The following is a 16,465-nucleotide window of genomic DNA, read 5'->3' as shown; positions in this document are numbered from 1 at the left end:
ATTGTTTTCTAAAATGATAAATGCATTCTATGCATATCATGCCAAATAACAGTCAAAGTATATCTATAAACTTACTTCTTTAAATCAGGAATTTCTGATTTAATCAACCAAGGTTACAATATGAGGCAAGGCATTGGCTTAGCACAAAAAAAAAAAAAAAAAAAAAAAATCGTTAACACAGGGCCACACAAAGTTTCAAACAGTAATTAAAACAATCAAGTGTCTTGCCGTGAAACTACGGGAAGGTAAGTTTGTATGGAATCTTTAATTCTACCACAATGAACGTGATAATAACAAGGGACTATTGATTTATCTTTTTTGTATGACTTATAACTGCTCTTATTCACATTCTTAATTCAGTAAAAGGACTTGGGATATAGTATTTTAAAATAGATGCAAAACTGTAAGAGCAAAATAGAAGGCATGAATTCTGGGACTCAAGAAGACACTATTATAATAGAATTCACCAATATTTAGATGATACTCTGTTTCATTTTTGTTTTGCTGACAGAACTATGGAAATTGAAGCAGCTATTTTAAACATTGTTTAGGAAGTTTTTATGATGAATATTTATATAAAATGTATCATTAAGCACTTATTCAAGTTTAAACTGAAAAATATTTTCTTTTAAACTAATTCCCTTTTCCAAGATACTAAAATTATAACTTTTTTCTTACTATACTTTGCTAAAATTTTAAGCATATTATTTCTCAAACATTCTAATGTCTTAATTTCATTTCATCTACTGATAAAATAAAGACATCAGTAAAAATTTCACACAGTCACATGTGGGTAGCTAATTCTTTTCATGATAATCAAAGGTGAATTGCTTTATAAATTCAGTAATGCATATGCAATTTCTCTGTCGCTGTGAAAAAACAGCAAAAATATATCAAGTACTCAGTTAAAATAATCTCAGTATATGCTGTTAAAATATGTTGTGTGAAAAATAAAATGAACTACCTTTATCAAAGGTATTTGTATTGGGGACTATGATTTTTTAAAGAATGTTGTAGATTAAGGGTGAAAACTACTTTTAGATGTTCAAAACTGATGCACATGTTTGTACTGCAAATTCAAATTTAAGAATTTATATGAGACATGGATAGTCTGAAATTGTATTATAACAATAAGAAAGCTATTTTGACCCCCATAACCATTTCTACCTACAATAAATACCTGTTGCATTTTCATTTGATAAAAGCAAATTATTGGAATTTCGAATATGACCTAATTATCTCATGTATATATTTTAATTTGAGCTTTTCTTCTGAATTGGAGACCATGAAAATTTTAGGCACACAAAAAACCAAATCATTGTTTAGCACTAACTATTAAGTATTTAGGTGGAAATCCTAGATAATGAAATATAACAATTCATGACTCAGTGCTTACATTATATTTTTAAGTTATTGTCAAAGACAGATGAATAAAATATATTTAAAGCACCAAGTTGTTGCAGAGAAATTACTTGTTTAGGGAAGTTGTAAGTTAAATCTGTAATTGTAAAGCATAGATGCTATCAAAATAGCATCAGAATCTTTCAGAATATCAAGTCATTGTCTATGTATCAATATAATTTACAAATATGTAACCAATTTTTTTTAAAGAGTATATATCTACAAAACAATTATGAATGTATAGCTTTGAAATTTCAAATTGATTTTCATGCTCTAGCTTTCAAACTCTACAAAGGCTGCTTTTAGCTGATAGAGTAAACAAGAAATGCTCCTTTAAATAGTCCCTTTAATGTGTTCCACTAATTAAAAATCAATCAAAAACATTAAAAGTTTAAAAAGTATTAAATATTATTCAGACTGTGTATATTTTAGAACCAAATAGAAGTTTACAAAATTATATTTATCTTTACCTTGGCATTTTTCATACCACTTAAATGTGGTGTATCACTATTGTATTAAATAGAAACATAAAGAAAATAAGATAATACAGATCGTTAAACATTTCAAGATAACTGAAATAAATGAATTTCTAATACCATTAAGTTATTTTAATATATTCCACTCCTCTAATCAGACCAAAGTCTATTTATGTAGATTACTTACATCTAAAGTGTCATTTATCCAACCTGTATTTATCCTTTGATCACAAAGCTTGTTAACTTAAATGGTCTTTTATTGTTATGATTCGTTTTCCCATAATTATGCTGTTTAACTGTCTTATTTTTTTTGAATAAATATATGCAAATGCGCCAATCATATTCAGCACAGTTATGCTGGATGCTCAATGAACTGTAAGAACCATTTCACTACAATAAAACTGCTTGGAATAGATCCAGGGCAAGGCCTACAAATACCGGTAATCAGAATGTCACTAGGACCAGAACAGACAAATAGAAATATGTCTCATATATATACACATATACATATATACACACATATTTTTTTTTTCTCTCAAAGACTGTCTGAAGCCAATTTTAGAGTCTATCCCCGGAAGAACTTGGTGCATACAAGCAAAGGATGCCACCTACAGAGCCACAATTTTCCGTCTGTATTTTGTTATGGGTTTTTTTGTGTTTTTTTTTTTTTTTTCTTTTTCTTTACCTTAAATATATTGATCTTAGTATTTCGGCAGTAGCAAGGAAGCAGAAGCATGATTCTGCTTAATCACAGTAGGGATGTTGATGTCATTAAAGACTTCTTTATTGTAGATAACTTATTTCAGAAGACCAAAGATAGCAATATATCATTGTCAAAGTTAGTGGTGAAAGCTTATGACTAACTGTAAAATGCTGTGTGTCATTGAAGAAAATCTTGTCAAAGCCTCCTTTACTAAAGTAGGTTGACAATAGGTTAGTGTAGGTCTGACGAACTTTAAAAGTGTTTTGTAAGTGGGTGGCAGAAGTCATATTATCTTCAAAATGATAGGCAAAAGGAACTTTATGCTATTCTCTAACTAATATACAGTCATTGATTGAAGGAATTTAATACACACACAAAAAAATCCTTCCCTAATGGCTTTACTAAAATACAACCTTAAGATAATGCCCTATGGGATTTATTAAACAGAAGTATCACTGAGGGGAATACATTCTAGTGCAATGACTAATACTGTAATTAGCGGGTGCATTTGTAAGAATTTACCCACTATTGAGTGTATTGCAAGACTTCTCCGCATTAGGGAGTTAAGTTTTACTTCCTAACTGGAATGGGCCCAGTTATAGTGGCTTCTTCTTTCTCCTGTTGCTGTTTCATCATCAGGCTCACAGCATACATTCTCACATGCTTCCAGCTCTGCTGCCATCTTCTCAAAAGAATCAGGAACTTGGGTGAGAGTTTTATTTCTCTTCGTCTACATAGGCTTCAACCTGTTGCCTGCTGAAGGCCACGTGTTCTTAAGTTGCCCCCTCTAGGGTCACTAGCTCTATTTTATGGAACTTCAAATTGTTTGAAACTTTAAAACAGTAAAATAAAGTTTCAACATATTTTCAAAGAAAAATAAAAGCTTGAGCTCTTCCTTAGAGAAGAAATACTTTTGAATTAAAATGTATAAAATTGGACTACTATTTGGGCTTGAGCAAGCACTTACATACACTATATTGAAAATATGAACATATACATTTATACACATACTTAATGTAACCAAAAAATTATTTGTATATTTTTATAAATATAGCCTAGTCAAATTTCACTGCAATAAATGCATGTGAACCTTTATAGCTTCAACTTTATGGAGAAAACATTCTGGAAAATTGGGTGATTTTGTATGTGTTTTGTATGTTGAATAATATAGTCAAAGGCGGTAATGTAAATTTTTACTTGACTAAAATAGTATATTCAAATAGTTGAGATAACAATTTTAGGGCATACTTTTCTATGCCGATCTTTCCATGATTACACACAGCCTTAAATAACATGAAGATGCCAAGATTAAGATTCCAATTTTTTTGGCATATACTTACATATGGTAATATTTATTGAAATTATAGAACTCATACAACTCAAGTAAGATTAAAAATTATCTTACTCCCAACATTTTCAAAAGACTGAAGGATTATAATCTCAATACAGGAATGATAAAATATTACCTAGTTTGCATTTTGAAAATTTTATTGAAAACCAAAAGTTAATGGAATCAAGAAGTTAATACCTTACAAAGAGTTATATTAGTTAATATTGAAAACAAGACTCTCTGGTTTCTAGCTCATATTGTTAAACTTTATACTTTCTGTGTGTTTTCATTTATTGGAAAATAGAGAAATGCCACATTAAAATTGGAGCTAAAATTTTCATAGATGCATATAAAAATAAAAGTAACATAATAAGAATGATGATAACAACTTTTGGATTTTTAGGGGTTTTAAACTCTTCTTCCCCCAAAAGAAAACTCTAAACACTGAATATCTGATTATATTTTAAGTTAAGTTTATTTACTTTATTTACACTACTTTTAATGCCTAATAAAACAGAAAAAAATATGTAACTATTGTGTACTCTCAAGTAGGAATTACTCATTCTACCTTTTCAAAATATTTAAGAAAAAGGATGAGTGAACTAAACAATCCAGAAGGCACACAGTAAGAAAGGGACACTTCTTTCCTACTCAAGATACCAGAATACCTATAAGTAGAGATGTATATATAGTTTATGGAAACTAATGCATATGCTAATTGAACAGCTGTCTTAGAATAAAAATCATAGTAAGATAGCTCCAAAATTATAAATGCCAAAATAAATTGTTCACACACTTTGTATTTGTTACTGAAATCATTAATAGGCTAGAATATGAAATTTTGAAGATCATAATTTTGGGAACTTATATGAATAAGTCCCCGTAGTGAAGATCTTGTACTAGAGCGAAGTGGGAATAAAGGCATACAGTGGATAATGTTGCTATTAAAGATGGATTCTCCTTTCACCTTTTGATTCTGCAATATTGAGTTTATTGTTTACATTATGATATGTTAGTCCTCTATACTTCAATATCATTTTTATATATTTGGATTGGCTCTAGGTATTTACCATATGCTTAATTCCCTGTTATTGAAAAGGCCATGTACATCTATCAAGAGGATTTTATCTTCCTAGCATAAAGACTTTAAAGTCAACCCAAATGTGAATCGTTTGAAATTGATTTGTAAAACACTGAGTAAGAATGTATTCCCTTTCAAAATTTATTTTAGTAGATCTTATTCTGCTGGCTCAATATATTTCCTTCTATGGGAGCATATTAAAATGACTTGTAGTAGTGCTACAAAAAATGTGAAAACACAGATGTTCAAACAAAACTGGGAAGTCGCCCATCAGTGACAAGTCCCCAGACTCCTCCTCTCTTTCCAACAAGGCCTTCGTTGAAAACACCTGTTGAGAAGTCACCCTGAGACTTAGCACTTAATTCTTGATAAATCACGATAAGCAGTTATTCTTAAGAACTAGTAATCTCTTTACTTGACTTTAGATTTCATATTAACACATAAAATAATTCACATGAAAATTGCTCCTATAAAAAGGCCCCTTATAAATTTATGTAACAGTCTATTTGCTTTATGTACTACAAAACCTGTGCTCCTATTCTTCAAAATCAGTTTTATACGTTTAAAAAGAATTGAATATTTAATTATGACTGTGTTTTATTATGATTCACACTATTGTGGTTGTTTAGTTGCTAATCTATTGTTTAAACACTTTATACTTTAATTTTTCTGAGGAACTTGAAAAACACCTGAAATCAAATCTCTTCTCACAAGTACCACTGTTTCTGTATCAACTTATATGAATGCTTAGCATCCATACTCAGTAAAAGTACTCCTATGCCCAAGGAGAACCTACAGGCATTAACCTTAACATTTTAGGGCCTTTGACTCACACAAAATGCTTTGATACTTAAATCTTAATTTTAGCTATAATGTGAGCCTCATAAATCATAAAGTTCCTAAATTTCATGTCACCACACTGTACCAGTGTATCTCAACACAATTATGAAATTATTTTTATTCCATCAATAGAATACATTATACTTCCAAACAGAACACAAATGCTATAAAATAAAGATGAACCAGACACCTAGCAGCAGTTAGGCCAAGTACACTCTGTGGATTAAAATTCTACCTTCAGAAATACACATGAGATTAATAGTGTGTTTCCTTAGGAAGCTGTATTACATATACACACTAATAAAAGCACCTGAAACAAGATTATGGGATACCTAAATGCTTTAATTTAAGCATGTCACTTTAGCACAGTGTGTTTGTGACACTCCAGTTAAAAAAAAAAAAAAAAAAAAAAAAAGACAGTTCCTGCAGTTAATTTACTCTGCTCTCCATAATTAATACTGAGATAAACCTGATATATTTGAAAGAGAATTAACATATTAAGAACTTACAAAGCATCCTTTAGAGGATTACAAAGATTGAATAGAAAAAAAATCGTTTAAACAATGCATGTTGAGGATATTCCTAGGGCAGAAGCAATATGGGAAAATGAGCTATTGTGAAAACATTTCAAGGACTTAAAACAAAAACATAGTTTGTTTCTTTATGGCATGAATTAAGAATCTAGAGGAAAGGCAATGTAAAAAAAAAAAGTTTTCCCTTTGCATTCTGTGTGTGTGCGCGCACATGTGTATTTGCTTTGACTTGAGATTTACTGTCAATGAGAGGAATAATTATCTTATTCCTCCTTAAGCAATGACCAACTTCAAGAACAGCATGGTGCAATATACTACAGGTATCACTATCTCTCAGAACCACTGGATATTTCAATCCAAGATTGTTTCTCACTAGTCTAACCAAGGAATCAGGCTTGTTGAAAATTCTGCACCACCTTCGTTTTTACTGGAAACTAAATGAAAATTCAACTCACAGTACTTTAAATGGAAGACTAAGCATTAACCCTCTGTGACATCTTTGTAATTGCCAATGGTAAAATTGTAATTGAAAGGTGTTTAACATATGTGTATTTATAAAATGACTGTAGCAAATCTGTAAATACGTGTTTTAACATCTCCTTCCAAATACATATTGACTGTCAGAAATACCAGTTTTACACAGTCACAGAAAGACTTTTATAGAAACCACATTTTTTAAGTGGATACTTTCTTTTTCAGTTTTATATAGACCTTAAAAATTATGATTACTGATGTACAGTAAACACTATTAGAAGTAAGATTAAATACTATAATTGATATTTTAATATTTAATAGTGTCAAGTGTGAGATTGTTTTACAAGGACATTATACGATTACAGAAAAATATATTTTGCTAAGTATTAGTATTTGGTATACCTATTATGTTAGAAAGAATAAGATTATGAAATTTTACTGCTCCATTTTAAGAATAAAAACATTATTGAGTCAAGTGTCATCAAAAGTTATTTGCTTTTCAAAGCATAAACTTATGAACAAATTATTTTCACTTGCCCCAAACTAATCTTCCTCTCGAGGTGTCACTTTCAGTTAAGCTCAATTTTGAGTTCCACATACTGCTCATCCAGAGTAATTTGTTGCAATATACAATTACAATAAGCGAGAATTAAATTTTTCTGTGACACAACTCAATAGTGGGTGAAAGAAACAAGACAATGACTAGACATAGTATAGTCACCTGCTGCTGTTAGAATCTATGTCCAGGCTGGGTCAGTCATTTAGTTTTGTGATATTATCAATAACTTTGAATCATACTATCTAATATATATATATATATATATATATTAAATATCACTTAGATATATCAAATACACACTATGCAAACTAAATGCACCCTGAATTTATTTTGGCACATCAAGTGCCTTCAGTGTAACTTTGCCTCCTTTTTACCGTAGCACAAAATGAGCCTCTGGTCCTCTGCTATATTCCTTTCATTCCTCAGTGACTCCAAGAAACAGATCACGAAAACCACAGGACAAAACAAATACAAACTTTTCATAGATAGTTACTAGTCATTATGTAGAGTCTGCATGTTTTCAAACTTTTCAAAGTGCTTCAGAGTATAACTCACATTTCAAAAGCTTAAGCTGTATTAATGCATTATGCTGTAGTTTTTAGCATAATGGAACGATGAAGAGTAAGTGAGATTCATATTCTTTAAAGTACCTTTAAAATAGAAAACTGACTTTTTAAGGGGTGAAAAGTTAGCTCAAATTGAATGAACTCTGAAATTCTCACTGGTTGTTATTCTGTACTTACAGATGTTAACTTCTTAATATTTGGATATAAGTTTCTTTCATTTTTGGCATCATTTACAAAAACAGCATTAAAATATTTTCAAGATAATTAACTAAAACTTTTTTCCGCTCTGGGAGTTCTTTTTTATGAAAAGAAATATAAACCAACAAATAAAAATAAGTAAAATAATCTATTATTATTGAACATTGCTAACATTTTTAAACCTATAAAAACAAATTTTAAAATGAAATAGGAGTAAGACATTTACATTTTGCAGAGTTTAGACTCTTTACATGGGAGGGGTTATGTGTGTAGAGTGTGATATATACACAGTGTCAAAAGTGTAAACCGTTTTCATTTAATTTTTTTTCCCCTCTCACTGCTGCTGGTAGAGTGGCTTGCCCTGTTCCAAAGGTTTCAGGACAGCTCCCCCCCCCCCCAAAAAAAGTTAACTCCCAGTTATGCTAAAAGTCTCCTACCTGAATTATGGACATCCGAGTGGCAGGGGTCTCGCTTGCATTATTCCCTTGTCCGGTGAAGCTGGTGTGGCAGCCCGCGTGCCCCTGAGGGACAGTCAGGTTGTTGGAGGCCGGTTTGAGATACATCACCTCCGACCGGGGCGAGCTGAGGGGCAGGCGGGTCTGGTAGTCGAAGTACATGGGGGAGGTGGCCAGGGAGGGGCTGCTCACCACGTTCATGACGTTCATGGCGTTCCTCTCCTCCACTTCACTCTGCACCAGCATGATATCGTTTTTGTTGATCTTCTTCTTCTTGCCCTTGCCCCCGCCCAGCTGCGGGTGGCTGTACTCCGCGATGCGGCAGTTGTAAGTGCGGATCTCCTTGTTCTCGCGCTTGCACTTGACGGCGATGGTGATCATGGCCGCTAGGAGGATGATGGAGATAGTGCTCAGAGTCACGATGAGCGGCAGCGACATGTCCCAGTGGTGCTGCTCGCCATTCACCCGTGGCACCCCCTCGGGAAGAGATCCGCTCACCGAGCGGATGATGAGCTTGGCCACTGCAGACAGGGTGGGCTTGCCGTGATCGGTCACCTTCACCACCAGCTCCACCACAGGCGTCACGTCCTCCCAGAAGGGGTGCAGCGTGCGGATCTCGCCGCTGGACGGGTCAATCTCAAACAGGTGGTCGTCGTTGCCGTCCACGATCTCGTAGGTGAGGCGCCCGCTCTCACCGAAGTCGCTGTCTAGGGCGCGCACGGTGCTCACTAGATAGCCCAGGCCAGCGTTGCGCGGCACCTGCAGCTCCGCGGTGTCATTCTGCAGCGTGGGGAGCACGATCACTGGCGCGTTGTCATTCACGTCTAGCACTGTCACCCTCACCGTGGCGTTGCTCTCCAAGTGCGCGGGCGCCCCGGAGTCCTTAGCAAGCACCTTGAACTCAAAAGCCTTGGTCTGCTCGAAGTTGAAGGAGCGCAGGGCGTAGATGGCCCCGTTTGTGGGATTCACAGACACATAGGTGTAGATAGACACGTCGCCGATGTGCGAGGGCAGGATAGAGTAGGATACGGTGCCATTCTGGCCCAGATCGGGGTCCTGGGCTAGCACAGAGCCCAGGTACTCTCCCGGGATGTTGTTTTCATGCACCTGAAGCACGTAGAGTCCTTTGGTGAACCGAGGCGGGTTGTCGTTCTCGTCTAGAATCTTGACCGCGAACGACTTGGTGGAGTTGAGGGGAGGAGAGCCCCCGTCCCGCGCCACGATGGTCACGTTGTACTCGTCTTGTGTCTCGCGGTCCAGCGGGCGGTCAGTCACCACCGTGTAGAAGTTGTCGTAGTTCTCCTCGAGCTTGAAGGGGACAGAACCCCCGGGCCCGCCCAGGCCCCCGCCGCCGCCCGTCCCTCCTCCGCCCAGGACACGACACTGCAGCTGCCCGTTCTTGCCGGAGTCCCGGTCAGTGACCCGCACCAGGGCGATGACGGTACCGGGAGGGGCGGCCTCGCTCAGCGCCCCCTGGCGCACGGAGACGAAACCGATGGACGGCGCGTTGTCGTTGCGGTCGATGAGCTTGACCGTGACTTTGCAGTGGGCTGGGATAGGGTTAGGCCCCAGGTCTCGGGCCTGCACGTCAATCTCCAGCATCCCGTTTTCCTCATAGTCCAGGTTGCCCTTCACACGGATTAGGCCGGTCTTGGGGTCGATGGAGAAGAGCTCCCGCACGCGGTCGGGCACGTAGCTGCTGAAAGAGTAGAGCACTTCGCCATTTGGACCCTCATCCGCGTCTGTGGCGTTCAGATCGATGACTACGGTGCCCAGCGGAGCGTTCTCGGGCAGTTCCACCAAGTAGGAGGGCGCCTCGAAGACCGGGCTGTTGTCGTTGGAGTCAATCACCTTCACGTTAATCTGTATGGTGGCGGAACGTGGAGGCTCGCCACCGTCCAGAGCAGTCAGCACGAGCGTATGGTGAGTCTGTTGCTCTCGGTCCAGAGCCTTCTGGATGACCAGCTCTGGGAACTTGGTGCCGTCGCCGCGGGACTTAACGTCCAGTCCAAAGAGGCCGTGGTCATCGCGCGTAAGCAGGTAGGTGCGGAGCCCATTTTCGCCGGCGTCAGGGTCATGTGCGCTGGTGAGGGGGAAGCGGGTGCCTGGAGCAGCGTTCTCCGAGATGTCCATTTCGATCTGGTCCGAGGAGAAGGAGGGCGCGTTGTCGTTGATGTCCTGGATCTCTACCTTGATCATGCAGATCTCCTTGTCGTTAGCGAACACCTCGAGGGACAGCTGGCACTTGGCATTGTGGCGGCACAGGGACTCGCGGTCGATGCGCTGCTTGGTGTAGAGGAGCCCGCTGTCTGCGTCCACGTCCAGCAGGTGCGGTGCCGAGTTCTCCAGCACCCGGTAGCTACCCGACTTGCTGCGCCCTCCGCCGCCGCGCTCTGCCGGCGGAAGCCCAGACTGCAGTCGAGCATCCCTGCCGATGTTCCCGATCACCGTGCCGGCCCCTTGCTCCTCCGGCACGGAGTAGTTGAGGTTCTTGAGAGTGAGGGCAGGGGCCCATAGAAGAAAGCAGCAACAGATGGAAAGGTACATCCCAGACCTGTAAGGTGGGGGCAGGAGCAGCCGGACTGGAGGGGCCAGCGAGGCAGTGCGCGCCAGCCTGGGGCCCTGGCGCAGCGTGCGCGCGCGACGCGAGCCACAAGTCTATGGGTCCTTTTTTCCCTCTGCACCGGAGCTGCGGCACCCGGTGGTCTCTCCTTATTCCGCTCAAGTTCCCTGAACCTGTTGATCTACAGCATCCGCACTGGGTGAGAAGCTGCGGTGCAGCAGAGCTGCAGGGGCTTGGAGCAAGGCGGCGGCTTCCTGCGGCTGGGGGCGAGCCAGGGGTTTCGTCTCTCCCGCCTGGACTTCGGGAGGCTCAAACTTGAGCGATGAGGCAGGCGATAAGAAGGAAATCTCGTCTGGGAGAGATGATAATGAGCTAAAGAATCAGTAGGTTTTCCTCGCTCCCGCTAGGGTGCTGCAAATCTACTCCCGCCCGGAGCCTCCGGAATACTCTTCACATTGAGTGGGGGTGGGAGCAGGGAGGTGTGTCTCTAGGCAGATCCGAAAGTGAAATTCTTACTTGCTGCTCGCTTCCCTTGATGAAATTGATAGGGATGAAGAGCAACGAAGACAGAGTCACAGATATATTTTGAAGCTTCCCCAGCGCACCGTGGAATGTCTGCTTGCTGCGCGGGCTGGTCTGTTTTCAGGCAGTGTTTTGCTGCATTTAGAGATCTAATCTTGCATTGCTGGCTAAGGCAGCGGCGGCGGCGGACTGCATCTCCCAGCCAAGCGTATTTTTTTTTTCCTCTCTCTCCTTTCCGAGCAGCCAAAGGGAGGGGAGGAAATGCAGCGTAAAGAACTAGTGTCCCGATTTGTAGTTTCCTCTCCCCACCAGGCTCCTCCCTCTCTTCCTCGGAAAAGGCTCTCCCCCGAAATCAAGAAAGCCACAGCCTGATCAGCAATTGCTGTGTGTGTCTATTGGGAGGGGGGAAATAGAGAGATAAATCTTCTCCTCTGTTCGTAGAACACACTCTCTGATTTCTCTACGCCAAGCCAGTAGCCTCCGCTACCATCCCCTCCTCTCCCCTCGAGCAAAGACTTCTCTCCAAGCAGTTTAATTCCAGTTTGCTTTTCTTCCCAGGCGAAGGGAAATCAACAGGCAACTCATGGTTGGACGTGCAGATTCAAAGGGGGAGGGGGAGGCCGAATAAAAAGGAAAGGGGAGCCTCCCTCCCAGTCCTCGCACACACACTCTCCCTGTCTCTCGCTAGAAGGGAAACAGTCTCTGCATTCACAGGGCTGGGCTGTCAAGTGCCTCTCTTTTCTTTCTATTCAGCATCTCCTTCCAATAGCCCTGCCTCCCAGTCCTCTTCATCTAGAAAAGAAAACCTTGGCGAGGAATAAAAGTGATGAATATTTGAAGCAAATAAAGTACGGGTTTTTTTCCCCCTTCAATTTTCTCTTATAGTAGGAGGAGTGGGCTGGATGAAAGCAACACATCAAGGTTTGGCGTGATGCATTCTGCAGTCTCGCTCTCAGTCTTTCTGGGCGACTCAGGGAGGGCAGGGGGTGCAGAGCTGCGGCCGCGGCGGTCCAGCCAGGGGCGCCTACCCCGGGGAGGTCCCTCTGAGGGGTTGTTAGACACAGGTCTGTCTATACATTATTTCGGGTTCTGGAGGCGCCTCGACATACGGGAATGACACATCCAGAAATGCAGGTGTTCCGATCTGCCGGATGAGTCAGAAGCAGCGGAACGAATCGTATTCACTCTCGACTCACGGTCCTCCCTTCACAGACATTAGTTGCAGCTTCTTCTAACGCTTTTTCTGACTCAGTCTATAGAAAGAAAAACCAGATTCATGTTTTGGGGGAAAAGAAAATGCAAGAGAAAGGGATGGAGGGAGGAAGGTGAAGCTGAATCTAGCAGCACTTTTACTCTACCTCTTTCTGCCGGAGTCCGAGGTTCTGGAAAACAAGGCGTCTGCTTTGCTAGGTGTATTGGTTTATTTATTTTGTTTATTTTTTTAAAACCTTTCCTCTTGGTTAGGCGAGAGGCACCCCGAAATTTTTCAGTCTTGGAAAAGGAAAAACAAAATCGGGTTTCCAGTAATTGTTCCCAGCTTAGCCTCGCATCATAGTTCAAGATTTTCCTCTCAATTTTCTCTATTCACAAAAGTCCAACATCCGTGTGTCTAGTTAATTATGCAGTCTGTTGTGGAGGGTTTTTTTTTTTTTTTTTTTTTTTTTTTTTAATTCCTCCTTTTCTGTCACGGGTGGTCTCTTTCAGTCTGGTGTCGGGATCACCCCACAGTCTGAGAAAGATGTGCGGATTTCAAAGCAAATAAATCCATCTCCGCAAGCACAGCAGCGGATGAAAGGAAAGGTGAAAATTCAATTCAACAGTTGGAGTAGCGTCTCCCCAGCCGCCCTCCGCTGCTGCCGCATCCGCCAGGTTTGCGATTCCGGCTCTCTCCCCAGCGTCTCTTGCTGACTGACTCTATTCACCTCACGCCGCCGCTTAAACATTGATACTGATTCCCTGCCAGCCAATCCGAGCGAGGAGCAAGGCCCTGCCTTCTCGGCCCGCGTCCAATGGGAGGCGGAGAAGAGGATGGCGGGGGCGGGGCCAGGAGCCCCAGCTCTTAGGAGTCATTGATTAGATCAGTTAGATGGGGAACCAGTCCGGCTGGCTGAGCCCAGCGCTCCGCCGAGGCGGACGCGCCCCAGGATTCGCCGGCAGGTCTCCGGCACCTTTAACTACCGGGAGTAGCTCTTCCACCACCTTCCTTCGGAAAAGAGAATTTATAAAAAAAAGTTTAACAGCGATTTAGTTTTTTTGTGGTTCTACATACACGTGATCGGGAATCGCAGCATGCTTGTAGAATACGGTAGCTGCGGTCTGCCTAGTGGGTTTCTCTACACACACTCTCACACACGCACGCACACACGCCCTCGCCGCACATACGCCCATGCCAAGGGAAGCGCAGCCTTGACTCCGCGTGGACCCATGTGAATGAGGTGCGGAGGCGTGTAAGTGGGTGTGTGTGAGCGCGTTTCCACGGGCTGAGATGTGTATTTCTGTGAGTGTGTGTGAATTCGAGGGCGCTCGTGAGCCCGTTTCTGCCCGCACTGGTACGAACATGCCGCGAGCAACAGCAATCAATATGTAACTTCCTTCATCCTCTGAGAAAAATCAGCTGTCCCCAGGCACCCATGCAAGGAAAGTCACTTAATTATGAAAGTGTTTCAGAAGAAAAGCAGACGCCCATTGAAAGAGAACCTATGTCTCTTAAGAGGAATAGAGCCTCTCCTTTAAGGAGAAAGGCTCACTGTCAATACAAGCTTTGTAAACTCAAATCTGGCCGAATACTACTTATGGTTCTACCCTTTTTGGTCATTCTTCCCAACCATCTCAGCCGAGGTTCAAGGTAAAGTGGATACCCACCCCCCTACCCCCGACACACACACACACACACACACACACACTAGTTGTGGTGTTTTGTTCACCTCCATTCTTGTTATTAAAGTGTCACATTGCAATTTGATTGTTTCTCCTTAAGATCAAATAGCCATTGATAACCGCATTTGCCAAAGCTCCATGAAAACAAAAGTATAAAACATGAAGGCCAATCATTAGGATATCTAAGATTCCTGTTTTGTAAGCCATAACACACACATATATACACACATACACCACAACACCACCACATACAATATACACAAACACACATACACATACCGACTTCTGATTCATCTATTTATTCATTTACTAATCTCACAGACGGTTTCTTCCCTAACTATTATCATAAACATCTGCAACTGGAGCCTGGTTTGCTCGTGATCCAGCCGTTCTGAGAAAGAGTTAAGAACAAAAAAGAAAATTGAAGTATTGAAATAGAAAAGGTGAGTGTTTTGATTGCTAGAGTATTGATCGCAATTCATAAATACTGAAGTTAAGTTGCCATTTATAAATTGTGAATGACTAACATACAAGTATGTAACATGAATCATTCAGCCTTCAAAGGAAATCAAATCCAAACCAATTACAAGAAAGTTCTGAAGACTGTTGTTGGGATAATTACTTAAAGATTCAGGTATAGGAGCTATTTATTTCCTGGAGTATTCAATGAGATAACCTGTAGTCTAAATTTGCGGTCTGATCTGTATCCAAAATTCGTCACTCCCTTAAGAGACTCTAACAGTTTAAAATTTCAAAGAGAAGCTATTTACAGCCAGACTTTTAAATCCTAAAGTGTCTTTGTATTTTCTGAACAGGTAGTTTGTCACGCATATACTACTGTTGAATGGTAGAACTAGAGCTTTGTAGGGATCTAGATTGTTTTCCTGAGTGAGTACTTAACCATACTGCCTTGGGAAATGCCCGTTTTATGTCTCTTTGGGGTTAATACCTCTGTTCCAAGGCACGTATTTTGGAAACTGAAAATCAGAGGCTTTAAGGCTTTAAAAACAGCAGCTAACTTAAATAAAGAATAGTGACTGCACGTTCATTTATTAATCATTAATTTTTAAATACAGCAAATCTATGTCTTTTTTGCATTACACACTAATTCAAAGAAAGTAATAAAATATCCTTGAGGTTTGTTTGCCACAAAGCAAAAACAAGAGAATGGGAAAAATTCCAAGGAAAGGGTATTATGATTTATCAATTAGCCTTAATGAGATGTACTGGCAGGCAACCGAGAGTTGTTAGAAATGCAGTGTCCAAGAGACCCAGTGATATGAAAATACATCCTCATAAATTTGCTTATGACCCCTCCAGAGTAATTATGTCACATCGCCCCCTCGTGTATATAAAAAGAACTACCATGCTTTAGGTGAATACCACAGGGTATCTGACAGAAATGTATCACATATTTATGTTGTATTTAACCTGTATAATTCAATTTTATTGCTGAATACTGACGTATACCCAAAGCATTTAAGTTTTTTCCTTATGTCCCATACCTAGTTTATGGTCAAAGGGCGGGAAATTAACTGATATCTCATTTCCAATGGTTTGGCTTTCCTTTAACCACAATAACCACTCTTAATTTTTAACCATCTCTTAAGACTTGTATTTTTCCCTCAAATAGTTTTTTTGTCTACAATATAGTTATTGAGGAATGTATTCTTCACTGTGTTTAAAGTATTAAACTTAATTTTAAAAAGAGAGACAGTATAAACACTGCTAAATCGTTCAGAAATATTTTTTTAACCCCATAGAAGGCTATAGACATAGAACCCCAAACTGAGGAATCTAGAAGACTGTATATTGTGTGTAAATAACTAAAGATACCTTCATTCTCACATTTCTCAAGAAGAGACTGATTGATAGTTGTTATTTATA

The 16,465-nt window shown here is 40.1% G+C and overlaps 1 protein-coding gene across 3 annotated transcripts in view; it reads right to left on the bottom strand.

The window, feature by feature from the left end:
• The window catches only part of PCDH17 (protocadherin 17), a 97,601-nt gene extending 83,992 nt beyond the window's left edge, over positions 1-13,609 (bottom strand). For all 3 annotated transcript variants that reach the window (XM_025364763.1, XM_025364764.1, XM_025364765.1), the window contains exon 1: positions 8,599-13,609. In XM_025364763.1, the coding sequence (XP_025220548.1) occupies positions 8,599-11,163 (2,565 nt within the window). In that variant the 5' untranslated portion in view covers positions 11,164-13,609. The remainder of the gene's footprint in view (positions 1-8,598) is intronic.
• Positions 13,610-16,465: the final 2,856 nt, after the last annotated feature.

The sequence above is a fragment of the Theropithecus gelada genome, chromosome 17 (assembly GCF_003255815.1).
Source record: "Theropithecus gelada isolate Dixy chromosome 17, Tgel_1.0, whole genome shotgun sequence".
Taxonomy (NCBI): domain Eukaryota; kingdom Metazoa; phylum Chordata; class Mammalia; order Primates; family Cercopithecidae; genus Theropithecus; species Theropithecus gelada.
This window is presented reverse-complemented; position numbering and strand designations above follow the sequence as displayed.